We start from the raw sequence: 17347 nt of genomic DNA, 5'->3' as shown, positions 1-17347 counted from the left end.
CACACCCATAATCGAACTAACCGGATTTTGGAACTTGGGAATTGGAAAGTGTTGGTCGGTCGGTGCTAGTCAAAAGAGGGTTCGTTCGATCCTGGGTGTGGGCGCAGTGCCCACATCCCAAATCAATGGTTGAGATTCCACTTCATGGGGGAAAAAAATTTAAGAAAAAAAAAATTTAAGCCAGAAAAAATTTCAGCCCTTGGATGTACCCCTGCAGGCACTGTCTGCATGGGTAGGATGGAATAATCCGTTAAAGAGATCAAATTTTTTGGAAGGAAAAAATGGTGAATAGATAAATAAATAAATTAGTATAGTATCAGATTTTAATTTGAAAAATAATAATTTCTGATGAGCATCATAAATAGGGAAAAAAATATTTATTATTTTTAAAAAAATTATTTAATATTACTGTCGGAGTGAAAATAAAAATTAGGGCATAAATTCAGGATCTACTTCCCCGCGCCTTCAACGATTCCCTGATGGAGACGGACACGGTCCACTTAAGATCGCCGGCGCCGCCGCCGCTGGTGGGGACATTTCCACCTCCCGAGCAAGCAGAGCAAGAAATCGAATACCCTCTTATCTACGCCCTTCCGCAACCCCAAGAATTACTAGCTCCCCTGACAGAGCAATCGCCAGTTAACTTCATCAATTCGCTCACCGAACTGAAAGGCTTAAGCTCCGCCATCACCGCTTTCAACCAATGCTACGAAGACCTCCAGAACCATCTCGAATCCATCAAAACTGCGATCATGTCGAGACTGCCCTCGGAAACTAATAATATTTCAACCCTACCCCTCTCAATTGGAGAGCTTCCTAATTCGGCCGGGGGGGAAGAAATGCCGAATAAACAACGGGAGGAGGATAAGACCCCTTTATCTGAACTCGAGAAGCTTTGCAAAACGATGTGTAGCAGGAATGTAAAGAAGTACTTAATTGGTAAACTGTCTAATATGGATAAGCTCCGTGAAGATGTACCCAAGGCACTGAAACTGGCTCCGAACCCTTCAAAATTAGTTTTAGAGTGTTTGGGTAGGTTCTTTTTGCAGGGGAGTAAGGCGTATACTAAGAATTCCCCTATGATTCCAGCCCGCGAAGCATCAGTTTTAATATTGGAGTGCTTTTTGTTGATGATGGGGATGGCTGATGATGATGGCTCATTGATGATTGATAAGGGTGTAAAAGAGGAGGCAGAGAATGTGGCAGTTGCATGGCGGAAAAGGTTGTTGTCTGAAGGGGGTTTGGCTAAGGCTAGTGAGATCGATGCACGTGGACTTTTGTTGTTTCTCTCCTGTTTTGGAATATTGAATAAATTTAAGAGGGATGATATTCGAGATTTGGTGGTGGCCGGCAATGTCAAGGAGATATTGGGTGTGCTCCAGAAGTCTCGTGAGCTGATGAATAAAATTCCAGGTGGTGCTTTATTTCCTTGTAAATTCGCAGCACTTGACATTTGTTATACACAGTATAGGCTCTGTGTCGCATCGAATATATCAACATTTTTTGGCATTTTCATATTACTGTATTTGCTGATTTGTGCGAAAGATTTCTGTTATGACATATTTTGTCTTGTTGATGCCATGTATTCTCAGACTTGTAGATTATGAATACAGGAAAGAGTTGTGGGGACCGGAAAACATATGTAGCATCGAACGGATTAAAAATGTGCTGACTCAACTGTTAGAAGGATGCAGATGTTGAGGGATTTAGATGTTTTTCATCTTGGAATTTGGATTAGGATAACAGGTTTGGTGTTATCAAGTATAGGAGTGAAATTGTGGAAAGTGGATTAGTGGTTTGCTGAATGAAGAACTATCCAGCTAGGAATAGAGACATATTGTGGAAAACAATCATATATTAGTTCCATCAATATGAAAAAAAGCCTGACTGTGATACAAAAATTTGTTTATAAGGAGAGTTAATTTTTTGAACAACATTAACATGGAGAGTTACAGCTGCTGTGTTAGACATAAATATTTGGAGAAACCAAGATCTTCATCACGGTTGCCTTAGTACAAGTTGAGGACGATTTGGTACTTCGTGCCTGGACTCAAAATGATACCTTCACCTCATAATTATACCTTTCAGTCTCTGAATTTGTTTACCTTTTAATGATCAGTTAATTTGGCATTTAAATGTGTGATATCTTATTAAATCCTGCAATCAAAACATAAAAAATGCCACAATCTTCTTTAAAAGTTATGTGAAGCATGCTTTTGAGCACTTCTCCTTTCTTTCCTTTTATTTTTGGGTGGGGATGGGTTATACACAATTCTTTGATTCTATTGCCTCTGGACTGTTGTTATTTCGGAAGGGGCACACTTTTGACATTTGTCTGTAATATGGAGAAGATTTTAATGGTGTGACCATTTTGCTCCATTCATATCCAGTCATCAATTAGTGCCTGCTTCCATGAACAAGTGATTTACAAGTTATTGCTTTAGATGACAGAGATATAGAGGCAGCTGAGGTTCGAGGATCATCCCACAGGCAGCCAAACTCCCACTGTTTATGTTCTCATAAAACGAATTGTTTTCTCTTGTTTTTACTTGTGTTATTTGCGTGTATGCCTCGACTTTTAGGCCACCTTGGCAATGGAAAAATGGAAAATGGACCGAGTGCAGTTACATGTAAAAAAAACCCAAAAGTTTAAATTGAAAGAGATTTGTGTACAGTTTCAGACCATGTGTAGTTGTGTGTGTGAGATGAAAAATTATGGCATAGTCCATTCCACTTTTGTGTTTATTATGTTGCTTAAACTTGGGATGATGAAGGAAAAAAACCAAGGAGAAAACAAACAAACATATGCTGCTTTTGGATAATTAGTTTGTCATCTTATCGGGTTTGGTTTTCTAATCTTGAAACCGGCTTTTACTAAAGTCCCTATGCACAAGGGATCTTTTATGTTTCCTTCTCATTTAGCAGTGTCTTTATAATGGAAAAAACTTTCCTACTTGTTTATTTCAACTTTTGAGTCCTCGCTCTTTATTTAATTTCCCTTGTTGATTGTGAGTTGTGAGTCAGCACTGCATATGATATCGTTTTGCTTTCTTCTATAGTTTTGTGTTTTTGTTTATTCTTCTCCTGTTGGTGATGCGAAACTCAATAATCTTAATTGATATTGCTAACACTAATTCCTATTTGCGTTTGATATCTGTGCAGAGATGGTGGAGTGGTTCATAAAGAATAGAAAGGAACTGGATGCCGTGGATTTGGTGTATACCTTTGGGCTTGTTGAGACGTTTAATCCTCAATCAATTCTAATATCGTTTCTAAGAGAATCCAAAGAAAACGGAAAAAGGATAAGAAAAGCAGCTATGGGTTCAGCTGCCGCGACGGTATTACATATTATTTAATGCTGAATCAACTCTGAGACCTACAGATGTATCTTTTTGACTTGCGGATTTTCGATGTTTTCTCATTTTATGATATTGATTTTCTCCTCATGCAGCTTGAAGCAAACAAGAAGCAATTAGCCCCTCTGCGAGCTATCGTAGAGCGTTTGGAAAGATACGAGATTGACCCTTTGAAGCTTCTTCCTGGATGGCAAATTCTTCAAAAGATCTCAAGTTTAGAAAAAGATATCGCAAATTTTGATGGTAAGCAAGGAGAAAAAGGGAATAAAAGGAGATCAACCGAAACCGATACATCAAGAAAGATGAGAATTCAAGAAGCAAAACGAGTGCGTTTTACTAGCCATGGTCCACAACATAATGCTCTGGATCATGTTGATGGTCTTCCTAGTCACATCTATAATTATTCTGTTACCCCATCTGTGGTGTACGGTGGACCTGGTGCAGGTTTAATACCAGAAAATATGCTTCCACCTGCCGACATATCAGCAAACCATGGTGGTGTCCTTTCAACAAGTTCATATGCTTCGGTTCACGGGCAAGTAGTAAATCATGGTGCTCAGCCTCAGCCACACTCATGGCATGTGGATGCAGCCTTGATCGAAAAATACGCCGCCCAACCTACGTCACTCGGCCATACCGGTTTGTACAGGGCATCAACATCTGCCCAAGACTTTGCAGGAAATCTAAATGCTGGTCCTGAAACTCGAAGTACTGCCTCTGATCTTTACCAGTTTGCTGATTCAGTTGTGGAGAGTGGGTTGTATCTGGGAAGCATTTCTCGCAGTGTTGGTGCTGCTACTAATACTATGCCTGCCCCTGCGCATCGTTCCTCGTATTTATACTGAGCCTGCATTATTCTTGATGCTTACAGAGGTTTCTGAAACCACATTGTTTTGGTTTAGCAGGATGTTATCTGGATTTCATATATCTAATACTGATTTAAATGTTCTTTATTTTTCTTCTTTTTTATGATTCTAGCTAACTATTGCGCATATCTACTGTCACTTATTTTTGTACATGGCTTGTATCATATTAATTGCTCGCTTCAGACGCTCGTGGCATGATACAATCTGAAAATTACATGAATTGTTAGGATTTGACTTCATTAGATTCGTTTTTTTTCAAGGTTTAATACCTTAGCCAGGCTTACGTTTGTAAAGCAACTCAGAAAGATTGACCACGATCTTATTCTTCTATGTTATATTAAAGGAAAGCACCAGTAAAGAAGACATAAAAAATTGTGGAACCTGTCACACAAAAGAAAAAAAAAATCTGGAACCTCAATTTTAATTTGCTATAGCTCACTTTTCTCAACTCTAATAAAATATTAACCTCAATTTAAATTTGCTATAACTAACTTTTTTCAACTCTCATCTTTAATTGAAAATATTATATAAAACTTGAACAAGTTTGTAAAACTAAATTCATAATTTGATCTTTAACTCGATAGAATTCAAAAACTCAACCCAAAATTAAAATCCATATAATTTATTTTCCGAATTTCAAACCAACTTGAAAGCATAAAAACACAAACAATTTTCTATTCACTTTTTGAATTCCTTTAGCAATATATCATGTTTTCATTTAATATTCCTTCTTTTGAAGAACCAAATACATAATTGAACATGTTCCAAAGAATGAATTCAGGGCACTCTATACACAACCCTGGTTTTGATTAAATGAATCATTTATACACTGCACAAAATCAACTCAATTTTCAGTACCCTACAATATGGTGGTTGTATCAGATAATTGGATTTTTTGGTTCCTCACAACCGGAATTCCGGACTCATCTAGTTGAATTACAGCAACGTCACCTGACTTGATATCCCCAGAAAGTATGGATTCACTCAACAGATCTTCAATGATAAGTGTAACGGCTCTCCTCAGAGGTCGTGCACCATAGCTCCTGTCATAACCCTGTTGGCATATCAAGTCCATAACTGGTTCTGATATCTCCACACCGATTCCCATCGAGGTAAGACGTTCCTTTACCTCACGTATCATTGTATCAAGAATTTTGAGCATCTGATGCATGTGGAAATGAAAATTTCATCATCTTGACGAAACAAATAGAAGGCAGAAATAAGTGGAGTTTTATCTTACATATATCATGAAGTGACACATATATTTTTTTTTTGAGAAGAAACTAGGACACATATATTTCACATAACTATAAAATGATTCTTACTAATTAATGGTTGAATCTGAAACATTTCTGACTCAACTTTGAGTCTAACTTACCTTCCAAGGGAGACTGCCAAGTGGCACTCCCAACTCCTAACTAGTATGTCTTTTTTTTCCTCATAGACAAGGGTAATTCCTAAACACAAATAAAAATCAAGTGGAACAATATAAACTAAAAATCTCAAGTCTTCATCATGATGATCCGGAGTGGATCGAGCCAATTTGTGAATTTATTGGGTTGTTATGATGCACTCGAAAATTTCAGAAATTTTAACACCTTCTAGGTTAGTTCAAACTTGATATCGTAATTAATCAAATCTCCTCAAATATTTGCATGACAAGGCTGAAAAATTCATGATGTCTATATAATTTACCCAGTCACAACATACGACTTGCAAAGTAACCAATAAACACGAATCATTGGTCAAGAAGCTGAACCTGAGGTTTCTCAAGAGAGCAGAACACCACCACTTCATCTATCCTGTTAAGTAACTCGGGACGGAAATATGCCTTCAGCTCCTCCATCACTAACGCTTTCAATCCAGCATATGACGTTGAGCTATCTTCATCCGTAAAGAAACCAAAGGAATTTTGCCTACCCTTTGCTATGGCAGCTGATCCGATATTTGACGTCATTACTACAAGTGCATTCTTAAATGATACTCTTCGACCCTATCGAGCAGAAAATCAAAGGTGATGACATTTAGAATCATCGAAAAGTATATAAAATAAAACAAGAACACTCATTGTTGTGCGGTCAACTGGAAACACAGAAATTTCTCGACCCCAGTCGGTGATAAATTTAATTTTTAATCCTACAAACTAATATTGCCTTGTACTAGTAGATATGCTTTCATCATTTTGGCTGGAAATTTATTAGTTCAACCAAACCGTCACAACCCACATGAAATAAACTTTGGGCGACTCAAATTTTCCAAATTGTGGTAAGAACTAATTTCACAAAGCTCTGATTCCCATGTTTAAGAGCTTGGTTTATGGATGAACATTCAGCCCACAGTTGAAAAAAGAAAACATTAACAATTGGACAAAAATTAATAGATTCCAGCCAAAGTGATCTACAGTCTTGAACTGGTAATAATTAAGCTAGGGGACTAGAAGTTAAACCAACATAAATAAAGCATCAAAATGGCAAACCCCTATAACTACGGGACGAAAAATGCAATGCCTTTACAGTTAACGCAACAACACAGATATGAAAAAAAGTAAACCTGAGAATCTGTTAATTTCTGAAATTTCTTGACCCCACGACCGTAGGAGTTTGCAACTTGAATTTGCTGTCGGTGATAAATTTCATTTTTTTTTTTTTGATAAGAAACGTAAATATATTATTAATTTTAGAGTTTTACAGTACAAGAAGTGGACTAGTGATCCACTAACATGAACTAGTTAAATTTCTAACAATACACATATGACCAATCTCTCAAAATATCCGAAGTAGACAATCCCTGAAAGTTTTTATCCACCCGAATCCAGTTTGCTGTTGTGAACTTTATTTTTCCCCAACAATCTTCTGTGTTTTCTTCCGAGTCTTGAAAAATTCTTCTGTTTCTCTCCAACCAAACCGCCCAAGTAATTCCATGGATCACCACTTTCCAGAAAACTTTTCCTCTCTTGCCAAGCATATGTCCCAAATCCGTAGTGAACAAATCTTGGGTCGTCTTCGGCACAACCCAAGCCAGTTGTATTTCTTTCAAAGCCCTAGCCCACAAGGCATAAGTGAATTCGCAATGAACGAACAGATGATCATGTGTTTCCTCATGCTGATGACACAACACACACCAGTTGGGACAAAGTGAACAATTAGGAAATCTCATTTGCATCATCTCCGCCGTCGGTAATTTTCCAAGGATTGCTGTCCAAGAGAATATCTGAATCTTTGACGGAATGGGTATTTTCCAAATAACACTGAAAAACTTGAAATGCAGTGGAGCACTAATTTCTGTGAAAAAAGAGCGGAAAAAAGATTTGACAGTGAATATCCCGGAAGGATCCCCCTCCCAACGTTTAAAATCATCGACTCCTTCTACCAGACTAACACCCTCCAAAATGACCAAAAGCGAAGATAGCTAATTGATCTCCTCCTCACGGAGAGATCTTCGGAAATGAAAGTCCCAAGATAAATTATGTGGAGAAGAATCAGGCGAGATAAAATGAGAAATAGACAAATTGCGAGACAAAGATAGCTGAAATAAAGAAGGAAACAAATCCTTGAAAGATGACTCCCCCAACCAAATATCCTCCCAAAACCTTATTTTATTCCCCCCTCGAACCTCTAATCTCAGTAGTCGGTGATAAGTCGGGTATGATGTGGAAATAAACTTCCACGGACATCTAAAAGTCACATTTTTAGCCAACCCCGCATCCCATCCATTTTCTTGTAACCCATATTTACTCTTTATTATTCTCTTCCATAGCGTATCACTTTCGACGTTGAACCTCCACCACCATTTTCCCATTAAAGCCGTATTTCTCAAGCATATATTCCCAATACCTAATCCACCTTTCTCTTTTGGTCGACAAACTTTTTCCCATCTAACCATATGACAATGTGAATCTCCATCATTCCCATCCCGCAGAAAGTTTCTCATTATTTTCTCCATCTCCCCCGCCACGCCTTTCGGTATCTTAAAAAGAGACAAAAAATATATCGGCAAAGCAGTCAATACGGCAGCAATCAAAGTCACTCTACCCCCTTTAGACAAGAAGGCCTTTTTCCAAGTGGCCAATTTTCTAGAAATCTTAATCATGATAGGCTCCCAAAAAGACACTTGTAGTGGGTTACCCCCTAGAGGGACTCCTAAGTATTTTATTGGCCATTGTTCCCTGCGGCATCCAAATTGTGGTAAGAACTAATTTCGCAAAGCTCTGATTCCCATGTTTAAGAACTTGGTTTATGGATGAACATTCAGCCCACAGTTTTAAAAAGAAAAGATTAACAATTGGACAAAACTTAATAGATTCCAGCCAAAGTGATCGACAGCCTTGAATTGGCAATAATTAAGCTGGGGACTAGAAGTTAAACCAACATAGATAAAGCATCAAAATGGCAAACCCCCTATAACTATGGGACGAAAAATGCAATGACTTAACAGTTAACGCAACAACACAGATATGAAGACAAGTAAACCTGAGAATCTGTTAGGTGACCATCTTCAAACAACTGCAGGAGAATGTTGAATATATCTGGGTGAGCCTTCTCAATTTCATCCAACAAGATGACCGCAAAAGGTTGTTTTCTGATAGCTTCCGTAAGAGTACCTCCTTCTCCATAACCTACGTAACCAGGGGGAGAGCCGATTAACTTACTTACAGTATGCCGCTCCATATATTCGCTCATGTCCAATCTTAGCATGGATGATTCCTACAAGACCGCAAGTTAACACTATTTCAACATGGTGACTACTACATTCAATTGGCAAGTGAAATGAAAATATTTTATTTTGGCTGAAAATTTCATATAGTTTTGTCTAAAGACATCTTTTCAAGATGAAATCAGAAGTTGAAGCATAGATAACAGTTAAAGATTACTTACAGAACCAAAGTAAATTGCTGATAATGCTTTTGTGAGTTCAGTTTTTCCAACACCGGTAGGACCACAGAAGAGCATAGCAGCAATCGGTCTATCTGGATCTTTCAAGCCAACGCGGGATCTTTTCACAGCACGACTAATAGCAGCCACAGCCTCATCTTGACCAACGACCCGTTTCTTGAGCTGTTCATCAAGGCCCACCAGAAGCATTCTTTCATCAGCTGTCAGTTTTTTCACTGGAATCCCTGACCATAATGAAGCAACAGCTGCTATGTCCTCTGGACCAACCACTGGAGATCTGTAAGTGGAAAATATCTAAGTTTCTAGTGTTGAGATTTATTCAAGTAAACAAGGATGTGAAGCTTCTTACTCATCATCTGAGAGTGAGGGATGCAAAAAAGGTTCAAATTTGAGTTTCTCGTCATCTTCCATCCTCAATATGTCACTATTTTCAACCACCTTTGACTCGAGTGACTGCTCAGAAACAAGACATCTGATTTATTCAATTTGAGTATATATAAATATAAAAGAATTGGCCTACTAAAACAAGCAGGACTAATGACAAAGGGAGCAACAGCATACTTCATGCACAGCCTGTGCAGCTCTAATTTCTTTCCAATAGTCACTTGGTGACTTCGAAAGAATTGAAGTTTGCATTTCCTTTCTCCTTTTGCATGCCTCCATACGAGCTTTACTTCCTGCCTCATCAATAAGATCAATAGCTTTATCAGGAAGATATCTATCGGGAATATATCTTGCAGACAGATGCACAGCAGCATTTATTGCGTCCAATGTATATCTACATTTGTGATGGGACTCGTACTTCTCACGCAGACCCAACAGGATCTGAACTGCATCTTCCTATAAATTGATTCAAAGTAAACACATGGTTTAAATGACAGGAGGACAATAGAAAAAAATCCTAATATTATAATAAATGAAAATATGAAATTGCTGTAGCTACCTGGCTTGGTTCATTAATCAAGACAGGCTGGAACCTTCGGGCCAATGCTTTGTCTTTCTCGAAGTGCAACCTGAATTCATCCATAGTTGTAGATGCAATACACTGCCACAAGAAAAATGAAAGTGCAATCAGAAAACAAAACAATGTCTAGATTTATCTTTACTAGCTGTACAGCATACAGCCCATGTAATTCATCCGCATTGTAAATTGTTTCGTATGTATGTTGTCATCGATGTAGTTTATACAAGATAGATCAAAAGTTGGAAAAACATTTCATCAAAAATCAAATAATTCTAGTTCATTCTGATAATAATGTATTAAAACATAAAATACAAACCAACTCCAAATGAGATTACTTCGGTAAATTCAATTGGATACCAAATGGACAAAAAAAGGTTTAGAGTATTTGTGCATAATCTATAGTGTACAAGTATAGTAAATATCAGAAAGTAAGGTGATAATTAAATAGGTGACACACCACAGAGACAAAAAATTAAGTCGCTCCTACTTAACATATAACTAGGAATTGAAGCACAGATGTAGCATATCCCTGACACATTAGTGATAACTATTTTTAGTGAAAATTGACTATACTGTACTTATCAATGATTCTAAGTATATAAAAAAAGGCTATAGAACCATCACGAAAGTATAGACAGAGTAAACTCAAACTTCAATCCCACGGTGAAGAAAGCACTATATCACTAATAGTTACCTGCATTTCGCTGCGCCCAAGTGCTGGCTTCAATAGATTAGCTATGTCAAGGCCAGATCCCTTATTTCCTCGTCCAACAGTGCCAGAACCAATGAGAGTATGAACCTCATCAATGAAGAGGATAATATTCCCTGCAGTATTACCTCATCATGATGTCAAACATAAACAGTATAGATCCTAAACATAGACAAACATGTGCTCACCAGACTTCTTAATCTCCTTAATTAGCATGGTCACACGCCCTTCCAATTCCCCCCTTTCTTTCGCACCTGCAATCAGTAGTCCTGTATCCAAGGACAAAACACGCTTTTTCTGCCAAAGAAGAAAACTATATTTTTGAAATCAACTCTCTTAAGAGCAAAACTAAGATTAGTCTCAAAAGTAAGCAGAGAGCATTTTTCACCCCTAAAGAGGAAACCCACCATAAGGAAAAAGGGAACATTTCCATCAGAAATATTTATTGCCAATCCTTCAGCAATAGCCGTCTTACCAACCCCAGCTTCACCAAGAAGAATTGGATTACTTTTGGTTCTTCGACACAGAATTTGAACAATCCTCCCAACCTCCCTCTCACGACCAATCACAGGATCGATGAGTCCACTGCTAGCACGGGCGGTAAGATCCACACAGAATAGGTCAAGGACTTTTTTTTCTGTTATACATCAATGATAGTAAAATTTACTCTATTATCATTAAATAAAAACCCAAAACACAAAACCAGGAAACCTGCATCTTATTTCAAACCTTTCCCCATTTCAGCTGATCTAGTTTGAGTGACTTTCTCAGGAATGATATTCTCTTGTGACCTCTTGAACGCAGAGGTAGGTGGTTCTCTTCCCTCTTTTGCAAGCTCCCCTTGTAGCCTTGAGACTGCTACCGCTGCTAAATGATTTGCGTTTGCCCCTAATCTTAAATCATTTAAATCTTATTTCAAAATAACACAATGTAACCACTGAACATCGAATTCATCAGTTGGAATCACAGATCCAATCAAATGCACTAGGAGCACAACATTTAGGGGTATAGGGCTCAATCTAACTAAAACGAATATCACCAATATAGAAAAAAATCACTTGCTATGATACATTATTGATGGAAAGAAAAAGTAAATCGACCAAATTAAAAGAAGGGATAAATGTTCGTAACACAAAATTCATCACCTATATCCTCACATAATACAGGAAAGAGCATCACCTATCCAGGCCACTTTCAAATATGCAATGTTCAAGAGTGTGCGTCAGTTCTGTGAGCACCACTCTTCAACATCGCTCCTCAGACCAAAAAGATTTTAAATTTCTTGTTCAAGCGTTCAAAGAAAGATAAGCTTTAATCCCTTAAATCCATCCATAATGTACTAAATTCAGGAATCTACTTTTCTAATTTTTACAACCATTTTACAATATTGAACGCCGATGACAATATCCTGCAACAGTGATGAAACCGATGATCGATAGAGCTCAGTTCACATAAAGTACTTGATATATTTTGGGGTGAGAATCAGAAACATGAAAAATCTATCATTCCACTAGCCAGCTACCCTACCCTTGCTCAAAACAGACTCATCATCCACAAATTTATCATCGAATCATACCTCTTCAAGACACGATTTACACTGCCATCATCAACAGTAAACAACCCAATGGCAATATGCTCCGGCGCAATGAAATTATACCCCATAGCCCTTGAATACTCAACAGCAGCCTCAAAAACCCGTTTTGCGCCGCTGGAAAATGGTACGTCCGTGGCAGACGTCTCGGATTGTGAAACATCCCCCGTTGTCCCAACGTTCCCATTATCCTCCGGCCACAAACTCTGCACAGCTTCTCTCGCAGGTTCCACAGTAATACCAGAACCCAGAAACCCTCCAGAGGCACGATCCTCAGCCATAAGACCCAGCAGAAGGTGCTGGGTAAAGACCATATCTTTCCCTAAAGCTTTTGCTTCCCTCTGCGAGAACATAACCGCTTTAATCGCTCTTTCGGTGAATTTCTCGAAGATACCAGAAACAACAAAGAATGATCGCCTAGATTTCTTGAGAGAAACTGGATGGGTTCTGCGGGACGATAGCCGGAGTAGGGACAATGAACCCCCGAAATAATCCGACGTGGAAGAGCAGCAGCTCGTCGTGCAATTGCTCGTAGGAGAAAAGGGGGCGGATTTCTGGCAATAACGGTGGCTCTGGAATAAAGAAACACGGCGGCGAACAGTTGGATTCACGGCGGAGATAGGCGGAGAACATGACGTCAATCCCATGTTAAAGAATCGATCATTCAATCGGGGAATCGAAGAGGGAAAAAGAAATAGAAATGGGATTCTGGAAGGGGAAGGAAAGAATTGGAGAAGGTGACACGGCAAAGGCACAGAGTCAAAGAAGACTGTGGTTGACAATTTTACAGGCGGCCTTTAACCATGCATTTCTCATGCTACACTAAGGCCATCTCCAACCCATTACGCTATGTTAGTGTCACACTAACTTTAAAATAGTGTAATTCTTACACCAAATATAAAATTCATCTCCAACCCATCAACTCTAAACTCTACATTAAAAAGAATATTCTCGGAATATTCTCTATTATTTTATTAACAAAAAATAATTTACTTCACAAAATATTTATAAACACAACAATTAAAATATCACTAGTATCTAAAATCATTTCTATATTAAAATTCATTATATATATTACTGAATTAAAATATTAATTAAATATTTATTTATAATTACGTTAAAATTTTTTAATATTTAATATTCATTTTCAATACTTAAACTTATTACTTGATTAAATGTAATTAACTAATCATTCAAAAAAATTACAATCACACAAGTAAATATTTTGAACATAAATTACTAACATACAACCAATATTCAAATGATCCATATAAAATAGAAATGACACACAAATATCCAACATTTAATTAACGGAATTACTATATAAATCCCATAAATGGTCGATTAGTGCATCTCGTAGTGCGAAGTGAGCCTCTCTGTCCCTTATGTTTTTATACCGAGCAAGAAATTCTTGAAATCTTATATTTTGATCCGTAATCATTTCCACATTTGGAGTTGGTGCTTCCAACGCATCTTCGATTGGTGTATCCAAGTCACGCTCATCTTCGATAATCATATTGTGCATTATAATGCATGCAGTCATTATATCTTGCAAGTGTTTTTTCTGCCAAGCACGTGCTGGAGATGCTACAATTGCAAATCGTGATTGAAGTACTCCAAATGCGCGTTCGACATCTTTCCTACATGACTCTTGTTTCATTGCAAAATATTTTTTTTTGGGACCGCGTGGATCATGAATTGTTTGCACAAGAGTTGACCATTTAGGATATATACCATCGGCTAAGTAATATCCTTGATGATACTCTTTTCCACCAATAAAGTAATTTGCTGGAGGAGCGATACCTTGCGCAAGATTTGAAAAAAGATTTGATGCCTCAAGAACGTTGATGTCATTGTTAGATCCTGGCATACCAAAAAATGCATGCCATATCCAAAGATCATAATCAGCAACCGCTTCCAAAATAATGGTCGGAGAACCACTACGACCCGCGTATTGTCCTGCCCATGCTGTTGGGCAATTTTTCCATCTCCAATGCATACAGTCCAAGCTTCCCAACATTCCAGGAAATCCACGTTTTTCACCAATATGCAGTAGTCTATCAATATCAATGGAGGTAGGTGACCTTAGGTATCGCTCTGCAAACACCTCTACAATATCCCGACAAAAACGTTGAAGGCATTGAATTGTAGTTGATTCTCCTATCTTAATATATTCATCAGCAGCATCCGCTGGTGTACCGTATGCCAACATCCGCATTGCAGCAGTAATTTTTTGATTAGTAGAGAGTCCCAGCCGACCAAGACCATCTACTCGTTGTATGAAATAACGATCATGATTCTTTACAGCCTCAACAATACGAAAAAAAAGGCCTCGTGACATTCGAAAACGTCTTCGAAACATTGCTTCATTGTATCTTGGATTATCAGCAAAATAATCGTTGAAAAGATTACGATCCGCCAATTCTCGATCACGCGGAATTACGATATGACCGGGAATCGACCCTCCATGTTTGACTTCAACTTCATGTTGCTCAGCATATGAAGCCGCTAAAATTGTGTTATTGGTTGCTAGACTCCCCAATAAATTTTCTGTTTCGTTGATGGACTCAAATTGATCTTGAACATGTGAATCAAATTCATCAGATGAGCTAGATGATGCTGAATTGAAAAAATGAAAATTTTGATAATTCATGATGTTTGTTGATAGTTGGAAATTTTGAAGTACGAGTTGGATAACTTCATATGATTCATATTATATAACAAAACCAAATCTATTCACATTATCTTTATCATCTATCCAAAAATTCTGAACCGATTTATACACCGTCGGATTAGATTTCATTTAAACCGAACCATAGGATCTTTATCATATATCCAAAATGGTTGGATTTTCAAAATCTTTATCTTGACTTCACGAGAATACACACAAATGGACATTATAGGATATTATATACAATACATGATAATAGTAATAATAATAATAATTTGTTTATATACAATACATGATAATAGTAATAATAATAACAATACACGAGAATACACACAAATTAAAAAAACATGAAAATTTGTTTCTTTACTATAGGATATTATATACAATACACACAAATGGACAAATATGTATTTATAATAATAATAATAATAATAATAATAATAATAATAATAATAATAGGATCCTTATCCTATATCCAAAAAATCCGATTCGATTTATTCACCGTTGGATTAGATTTCTTTGAGTTGGAACCATATGATCATTATCCTATATCTACAAAATCTTATCCGATTTATACTCCGTCGGATTAGATTTCATTTAAACGGAACCGTAGGATCTTTATCCTATATCCATTATCATACTCTATATAATAAATATTATACCTGTCTCTCAAAATATTTTCGTTTCAATGGCTTCGAATGCACGAACTGCTTCTTATTCATATCAAGAAGACATACACCTTTGTCATGTTTATCTTGACATTTCCCAAGATCCTATCATAGGCATAAACCAATCTCGAAATCAATTTTGGAGTCGTGTCGAGCAAAGCTACAACAGTTCCAGAGCACCCGACATGACTGAAGTTCGTAACAAAAGATCTGTGCAATCTCGTATGGGCTTAATATTGGCGGCGATTAGTAAATTAAAAGCATGCATCCAACAAGTTGAACAACTCCATCCAAGCGGTGCTTCAGATATGGATATTGTGAGTTTTGTTTTGATAGAATATCTATACTTATATTATTATCAGTTGTTTATATTATTTATCTTAACTTTAATTTTATATACAGATAATTCGTGCGAAAGAGTTAATGAAACAGGATTCTAATTTCAAGAAAGGTTTTAAGTTTGATCATGTATGGTCTATTATGAAAGATATGGAGAAATTTGCAGCTTCGTCAAATCATTCAAGGTCAACAATTCAAAGAGGTATTGAATTTTTCGACTCTCAACAATCGGACACACAAGCAACGGATTCCCCCAAATCAGCGTCCCCTGGATTATCACCATTTGAGATTAATTTAAGTGATGAAAATATTGGTGGTACTTCGTCACAGCGGCCACTTGGAGTGAAAAAAGCAAAATTAAAAAAGAAAAAAGATGAATATATGTCACAGACAATTGAATCAATGCGATTAGGACAAGAAAAAATTCTGGAAATAATCCAAACTGGAAATGCTTATCGTGAACATAACAAAGAATTACAGATAAAACGTATGCAACAAACTGAACGAAAATTGGAACAAAATGAAACAAAAATAGAACAAAATCGACAAATGTTGGATTTGACTAGGTTTCAAGAAGAAAACAAAATTTTGGTAATCGATCTCAACTCAATTCAAGATCCATCTTTGCGTGAAAATTTTAGGGCCGAACAGTCAAGAATTTTGAGTGAGAGGGAAGAAAGGAAACGTGCACGTGATAGTCTCGACTATGGAAAATATTTTGGAGACATTGGAGGATCTGGATCCAGCTTACCTCCGTTTTAAATTTAAGTGCTTGTCATCCTTATTTTATTGTATTGTGGTATGATTTTTAATAGTTTGTTGTTTATTATCTTCTTTACGTTTATGTTGTATCATTATCTTTGATTTGAAGTGTTGTCATCTTATTTTATTTTATGTTGTATTGTAATGTCAATTTTAATAATTTAGTGTTTTTTATGTTTGTTTATTTAATTTTGTATCATTTTCTTTGATTTTCAAAAAAATAGTGTTTGAAATCTTAATTTTTTTTGTACTTGTATCTTTGTATTCAATATTAATTAATTTAATTATAACTACATAATTAAGATATTCTTGGCAAATTTTATACTATTTTATTTACTACAACTAATTTATCACAAATAATTTATTAACATAATCATATTATCTTTATTAATTATGTATTAAATTAAAATATCCAAATTTTTTAAATTCACTTTTTTAAAATTAATTGTTTGAAATAATACATTTTTATAATTAAATTGGATTATAAAACTAATTATATAATATTTAAAGTTTAAGTAAAATGACAATA

At 36.6% G+C, this 17347-nt stretch overlaps 4 protein-coding genes across 5 annotated transcripts; 2 read left to right on the top strand and 2 right to left on the bottom strand.

Moving 5' to 3' along the window:
• The first annotated feature begins 419 nt into the window (after positions 1-419).
• LOC140809221 (protein FRIGIDA-like) lies at positions 420-4325 on the top strand. Its single transcript, XM_073166751.1, has 3 exons — positions 420-1413; positions 3163-3338; positions 3452-4325. Exons 1-3 carry the CDS (start codon positions 480-482, stop codon positions 4199-4201), a joined length of 1860 nt encoding a protein of 619 aa, XP_073022852.1. The 5' UTR covers positions 420-479; the 3' UTR covers positions 4202-4325.
• A 567-nt stretch (positions 4326-4892) lies between these two features.
• LOC140808624 (chaperone protein ClpD, chloroplastic-like) lies at positions 4893-13158 on the bottom strand. Of its 2 annotated transcripts, none has more exons than XM_073165749.1 (12): positions 12364-13158; positions 11517-11680; positions 11195-11424; positions 10976-11084; positions 10773-10903; positions 10058-10159; positions 9676-9954; positions 9464-9570; positions 9097-9391; positions 8692-8925; positions 5982-6215; positions 4893-5384 (listed from the first exon to the last, which is right to left on the bottom strand). In XM_073165749.1, the coding sequence occupies exons 1-12, from the start codon at positions 13023-13025 to the stop codon at positions 5082-5084; spliced, it is 2850 nt and encodes a 949-aa protein (XP_073021850.1). In that variant the 5' UTR covers positions 13026-13158; the 3' UTR covers positions 4893-5081. The 2 variants fall into 2 exon arrangements, with proteins under 2 accessions (XP_073021850.1, XP_073021851.1); XM_073165750.1 differs by having other exon boundaries at positions 9464-9567.
• Positions 13159-13633: 475 nt separating this feature from the next.
• Positions 13634-15031, bottom strand: LOC140810361 (uncharacterized). The gene has a single exon (XM_073168231.1). The coding sequence runs from the start codon at positions 15029-15031 to the stop codon at positions 13682-13684; it is 1350 nt and encodes a 449-aa protein (XP_073024332.1). The 3' UTR covers positions 13634-13681.
• Positions 15032-15607: 576 nt separating this feature from the next.
• Positions 15608-17023, top strand: LOC140810073 (glutathione S-transferase T3-like). Its single transcript, XM_073167883.1, has 2 exons — positions 15608-16034; positions 16120-17023. Exons 1-2 carry the CDS (start codon positions 15738-15740, stop codon positions 16816-16818), a joined length of 996 nt encoding a protein of 331 aa, XP_073023984.1. The 5' UTR covers positions 15608-15737; the 3' UTR covers positions 16819-17023.
• Positions 17024-17347: the final 324 nt, after the last annotated feature.

This window comes from Primulina eburnea, chromosome 13 (assembly GCF_022965805.1).
Source record: "Primulina eburnea isolate SZY01 chromosome 13, ASM2296580v1, whole genome shotgun sequence".
Classification (NCBI taxonomy): Eukaryota; Viridiplantae; Streptophyta; class Magnoliopsida; order Lamiales; family Gesneriaceae; genus Primulina; species Primulina eburnea.
Note: the sequence above shows the minus strand (reverse complement) of the source record. Positions and strands in the feature narration are given on the sequence as shown.

Excerpts from the sequence above, each read along its gene's own strand:
- LOC140809221 (XM_073166751.1), top strand. The coding sequence starts at position 480 with ATGGAGACGGACACGGTCCACTTAAGATCGCCGGCGCCGCCGCCGCTG. Across the intron at positions 1,414-3,162 it reads GCTGATGAATAAAATTCCAG|AGATGGTGGAGTGGTTCATA; the intron begins GTGGTGCTTTAT and ends ATATCTGTGCAG. Across the intron at positions 3,339-3,451 it reads TGGGTTCAGCTGCCGCGACG|CTTGAAGCAAACAAGAAGCA; the intron begins GTATTACATATT and ends CTCCTCATGCAG.
- LOC140808624 (XM_073165749.1), bottom strand. The coding sequence starts at position 13,025 with ATGGGATTGACGTCATGTTCTCCGCCTATCTCCGCCGTGAATCCAACT. Across the intron at positions 6,216-8,691 it reads GTCACCTAACAGATTCTCAG|GGTCGAAGAGTATCATTTAA; the intron begins GTTTACTTGTCT and ends TCTGCTCGATAG. Across the intron at positions 5,385-5,981 it reads GCTCTCTTGAGAAACCTCAG|ATGCTCAAAATTCTTGATAC; the intron begins GTTCAGCTTCTT and ends CACATGCATCAG.
- LOC140810361 (XM_073168231.1), bottom strand. The coding sequence starts at position 15,031 with ATGAATTATCAAAATTTTCATTTTTTCAATTCAGCATCATCTAGCTCA.
- LOC140810073 (XM_073167883.1), top strand. The coding sequence starts at position 15,738 with ATGGCTTCGAATGCACGAACTGCTTCTTATTCATATCAAGAAGACATA. Across the intron at positions 16,035-16,119 it reads GTGCTTCAGATATGGATATT|ATAATTCGTGCGAAAGAGTT; the intron begins GTGAGTTTTGTT and ends TTTTATATACAG.